The 6,000-nt window shown below is 28.0% G+C and overlaps 1 protein-coding gene across 1 annotated transcript; it reads right to left on the bottom strand.

The window, feature by feature from the left end:
* Positions 1-210: 210 nt before the first annotated feature.
* On the bottom strand, positions 211-2,787 carry LOC113862169 (putative disease resistance protein RGA4). The gene has a single exon (XM_027495293.1). The coding sequence runs from the start codon at positions 2,785-2,787 to the stop codon at positions 211-213; it is 2,577 nt and encodes an 858-aa protein (XP_027351094.1).
* Between the last annotated feature and the right edge of the window lie 3,213 nt (positions 2,788-6,000).

Here is a 6,000-nt window from a genome sequence, read left to right as displayed (position 1 = left end):
AATAAAAAATATAAATAATTTTTAGCAATTATACAAATACAAAGCATATTGAAAGTTATCAACTAAGATGGCTCAAACACTAAATAAGTTAGAAAAATAAGATTATTTCTTTTTATCAAAATAGAAAAACATAATATATATAATTACATAGAAAGCAATTAAAGAGAGATATATATGCAAACAACAAAGATATAAAATGGATGAAGAAAATTAACAGAAACTTACATAGACATTTGGGACATGAGCTATTTTGCTCCATTCTGGGCCTACATCCCTTTTGTACCTTTCACGCAGATTTGGGCAACCCCTTATTCCTAACTTTTGAAGGCTTCCACATTGATCCATATTCTTAGGCAGTGACAACAACTCTTCACAATCTAAAATGTAAAGACTGTTAAGTGATGTTGCATTTGGAAGCCATTCTGGCAATGCTGTTAAACTTGTATCCCAAATACAAATTTGTTGTAAAGTCTTGGCAGATCTTTGAAGCCAGTTGGGTAAGTTGATCAACTTGGGCGATCCAGCAATAGCAAATCTTTGAAGATTCATTTCCTTGGCAACTTCATTTTGCTTCCCTCTTCCTTCATTTTCAACTTCGTCTTCAAAACGAACTAGCTTTTCACATCCCATAATTACCAGCTTCTTCAAAGAAACCAAATGTGATAAATCACACGGCATGACTTCTAAATTATGACAACTGAAAATTGTTAAAATCTGAAGATAACTGAAGAACCTTATATCTACAAAGCAGAGATTTGTGATTTGTGCAGTAATCATCAAAATTCGAAGGTTGATAAGGTTCCTCAAGTTTTTGGGTAACTCTTCAAGTGCGTCACAGCCAACAAGAATTAAAGTCTGGAGATTATAGAGCTTGGAAATGGAGTTGGGGAGTTTTTTCAACTCAGAGCATTCACTCAGATTAAGATATCTCAGATGCTTCATCTTGTCGAAGCAATCAGGCAGGAACTGAAATGCCAAATATTTCAAATCCAACAACCTTAAGTAACTGAATTCCTTAAAGATCCACTTTACAAATGGTTCTGTCGTGGTGATATATCTTTGTGTGTGCCAATTTCCAAATGATTGAACCTTGCTTCTCTTGAGAGATAGCGAAAGCAATTGGTCTGGGATGGTTGAAAATGATATATGTCGCACTTTTTCATTGACATGTGTAGATGCACTACTCATCACTGTAGTCTCACCATGCAACGTCGACATAGCAAGATCATGGATCAGATCATGCATTTTGTAACAATCATAGCCAAAATGTTTCCAAAATTCTTGACCAAAAGGTGAGTCGAATTGATCTTCTAATTGAAAGAAGGACATTGAAACTAATTGCCTGAAATATAACTCTCCAAGACACTCTGGATCTTCATTTTCATTCGTGGGTTGGAGGAGTCCCTGTGCCATCCAAATTGGAATCAATTCTATTGGATAATATTTATGACCTTTAGGGAAAAGAGCACAATAAGAAAAACATTGCTTCAGAGGAGATGGCAATTGAGAATAGCTTAGCCTTAATGCTGGTAATATTTCATCATCTTTTTGATGATCTATTTCCCATATCTCGCTATCTCGGATTCTTTTCCACTCATTTTCATCTTCTTGTGACCTAAGAATGCACCCTGAAGTCACTATGGCTAGTGGCAACCCTTTGCACTTTGCAACAATTTCCTTCCCAATTTCTTGAAGCCTGGGGCGTTGATTTGCTTCCCCCTCTTCTTGAAAGGCACACTTAAAAAATAACTGCAAACATTCCTCTTCTGGGAGTACTTGTAAGTTGATTTTAGTAACAGTCTTCACAATATCAGCAACTCTGTCACTGCGAGTGGTCACTATGATTTTGCAATCATTTTTGTTCCTTTCACCAATTGTATCCAACAGGAGATCCCGTAGATCATGCCATCTTTTAGCATTTTCATTCCAAATGTCATCAAGGACAAGTAAAAATTTCTTCTCATATAATTTCTCATGAAGAAGATTTTTCAACATTTCTAAGGTCATGTCTTCACCGCCTTTGCCTTTTGTATCATCTTTTTGTGTAACAATTTTTGATATTATTCTCTTAACATCAAAATCTTGTGACACATGGACCCACAATTTTAAATCATAATGATCAGCTATTCTTGAATCGTTGTACACCAACTGAGCTAGTGTGGTCTTCCCGCAGCCTCCCATTGCAACAATTGGGATGACATCAACATTTTTGCTTTGTGATTGTGATGGTCCACTCATCAACAAACTTATGATATATTCCTTTTCTTCATCTCTACCTGTTATTCGTGAAGGTAGAGAAGAATGGGTCTCCCTCCATGGTAACATTTTATGGAGAGCCATGCCATTTGTAGAACGTTGAATGAGACCGAACTTGTTTCCATTGAGTGCAATCTCATCAATCTTTTCTCTTATGTCCTTAATTTTGTGAGCCATTTTGACACGAAATACAAGTGGATTAGAACATGAGAAAAATTGACGCACCTTTTGAGCAACACATCCATGGATTTTGATTACTTTATTTGTATTTGCTTCACACTCAATTTCATCCAATATGATATTTGCATCATAGAATGCACGTTTAAGTAGTTGCAACCATCGGGTGACTCTTTGGTCTTTGAATTGCTTGTCTTCTTCAGCATCTAAAAGAAGGGCATTGACGAGTTTCACAGACTCTTGAAGCCTTTCTACATCATCTTTGAGACCCCATGCCAAGATAATCTCCTTATAAGCTTTGGTTGCAAGCTTCTCCAATAATATGGTGCCCACTCCAGAAGCAATATCACCCATCCCTGTGAGAAATAACAACTAATTTATTTTGTATACTTCTTGAAATAATATTTATTTTTTCTAAATTAATAAATATTATGAATGCTTTTTGACAATTCTCAAAGTTTCTATAATTTGTATTATTAACGAAGTAATAAAAAAAATATGCATCATATTATTGTGATTAATATTTTACCGGAAAAATATCATTATTTTCAAAGATGTTCCAAAGAAATGCAATAAAACATGTCAAAAAATTTATTAAAAAACTTGGTCTATAACTTTTTTACATTTTTTTTGTGCTCGAGTAAAATTGTTTCAATATTATAAGGATGAGGTGAAGACAAACGTGAATCACAATAGAGGCCAATGCCTTTTGCCTTTTCTCTTGTGACAAAGAAACGTATAGCAAAATAAAATTTATATTTCAAGATAACACCATACATTATTCTAGAAGTACGAAAAAAAATGTGCCATAATAAAGACTTGAGGAATAAAGGGGAAGAGTAAAGCTATAAATTTGTATATATAAAAAAAAATCTTTAATAATTATTTTTTCCTTTAAAAGTAAAAATGATATATATATATATATATATATATATATATTTATATATAATCATTAGTTTAGTTCTTAAACAATACAAACAAATTTTCAACACACTGTCATGTAACTTTAATTATTATTTTTTGCATTAATGAAGTCCTTAATTATTGGTGTGAAGTGTTATTAATGTAATTCTTTAACTGTATGAAAAATAAAATTCATTTTTTTAAAGTAGAAAATATTTTATTTCAATTTGGCAAATTAGTATATATATTTGGACTCTCTTGCATTCATTGTCACTAAATTTGACAAAGAAAAACTAATGTAATGAAATCTCATAGCTAAAATCTAAATTGATATATATTTTTAAAATGAGTTAGTTAATCGTGTAATATATAATTATTTTATTTTAAAATAAATATATATACAGTTGAATAATTATATAATAAAATTTATATTTTTGTAAATAATTATATATATAATAAATTTATTTTAAATAATAAAAAATTCAATGAAACCTCATTATCAAAATCTAAGTTGATATATATTTTAAAATAAAAAAATTACTCTTAAATAACACCCATAGTATTAGCTCCCCAATTTGATCTCGTAATTCCTTTGTGTGTACATATAGAAGTAGTTAATTTACAAATATTCCATCTTCACTCTAAAAGTTTTATCATTTCATTCACTCTAAAAAAAATATTATCAAAATTTGAATAATCCAAATTAAAATATGATGGATATTATAATATTATAAAATATAAAATTCAAGAGAAAACTTATTACGCTGCTTACATAAATATATAGAAAAGTATTAAAATCTACAAAATGTATTCTAAAATATCAATACGATTATTTCATCTATATTTATCATATTAAATCCGTTAAATATTAAAAGATAAAAAATAATTCTTATTTTAATTTATTACTTAAAAATAATTATTTTAATGTTATTTGAATAACTTATTTAATATAATGATTTTATAATATCTAATTTATATCAAATAACTTTTTACTTACCCAATAAACATTCAAATATTTTTTAAAAATGTGTAATAATTTATTTATTAAAATATATTATAATATATGTGAAAATTTTATTTAATGTTTTTATTAATTCATTATATATTACTAATAGAATAAATTTTCTATACTTTGATCAGCCAAAAGATTTATTCTGTATTTGTTTCTTTTTTTAACTGATCAGAATAGAATAAATAATCATACATCTTATGAACTCGTACATCACAATCTAGTTATAAACTACTATCTTATTGAATAAACAAAAATTAATAAACATTTGGTTGTAATATATTTTACGTGGTAACACATACAAGGTATTTGTCATTTCAAAATCACTCATGTTTATTACTTTTTATTTATCTTCAAAGTTTATTTATTTTACGTGGATACGAGAATCAACGAAAACAATATGTTTAATATAATCTTTCTTTTATACAATTAATAAGCATCTGACATAATATTTGATAAGTTAATATTTAATTTATTCGATTAAATTGGACTGATTTAATAAATAAAATTATTTTAATAATAATATTTTTGGAGTGTTTAAGTTTATAAATTCTCATTCTTTTTTAAAACAATTTGGTATACTCTATAAGGTGTCTAATTTGTTAACTTAATAGAATTTTGTTTTTAAGACTCGACCAGACTTTATCAAATATAATTTGACCCAAAAAATAATCTAATATCTTATTGACACATACACACAAACACACACATTTTAAAATTATTGTTTAGCTATAAATTATCATATTAATAAAAATAGTACGTGAATTTTTAGATTAAATATACATCAAAATTAAACACACTAATTTATTAATTGAAAAAACCTTCTGAAAATCCCTTGAAGCATGTTTTTTTTTTTTTGTAAATTAATTATTTAATTATTAAATTTGACTTAAATTAAGTATAATATAAATTCATAAAGAAGCAATCGGAAACCTAATCCATTTTCTGCCCAACAATTTTTATATGCATTAAAATAAAATCCTATATTTAAATTCTAACACTGGATACCAGAAAAGAAAACGTTAATTTGTATATCGAATGAGGGGTTTTACATGATTATTTATTAATATTTTAGAATATCGAATTTATTAAATTATTTATTCAAAAGTAAAAAAATAAAATAATTAAATTTGAAAAATATATAAAAATATTAATGTAAAATACTAGATAAAAATAAAAGTATTAATCGATGCAGTGTTGGGTTGGATAATTATTATAATTGTACCATAATTTAAACGGCAACAAATATAGTGCATATATCCTCTAAGAATCAATTAAAGCTATATTATATTTATCATAAAATTTTACATATTTTTACATGAATAAATATGGTTTCTACAAATGAGGGAAAAAAAAAAGAACAGGAGGGTTAGAACGAATAATAACAAATAGGTTGAATGTTATGAGGGTATAAATACGACTAAAGAGAAACAGAAAAAGCCACGAGCTACGTGCATATATATTAACGAGTTAAGAAATGAAACAAACGGAATAAAGAGTTGGTGAAGAAAAGAAAAAAAACAAAATTCTTACAGTTTTACCTCTCTGACTTGATAAAATCTTGTAGTTGCGAATCGGTTCTCCACTTCAAATCTTTCGGTGACTAGATTGGAATGCTCTTCCGCTGCTCTTGCTTTTGGAATTCTCAATACTCG

The sequence above is a fragment of the Abrus precatorius genome, unplaced genomic scaffold (assembly GCF_003935025.1).
Source record: "Abrus precatorius isolate BTA unplaced genomic scaffold, Abrus_2018 Scaffold3, whole genome shotgun sequence".
NCBI classification, from domain to species: domain Eukaryota; kingdom Viridiplantae; phylum Streptophyta; class Magnoliopsida; order Fabales; family Fabaceae; genus Abrus; species Abrus precatorius.
Note: the sequence above shows the minus strand (reverse complement) of the source record. Positions and strands in the feature narration are given on the sequence as shown.

Excerpts from the sequence above, each read along its gene's own strand:
- LOC113862169 (XM_027495293.1), bottom strand. The coding sequence starts at position 2,787 with ATGGGTGATATTGCTTCTGGAGTGGGCACCATATTATTGGAGAAGCTT.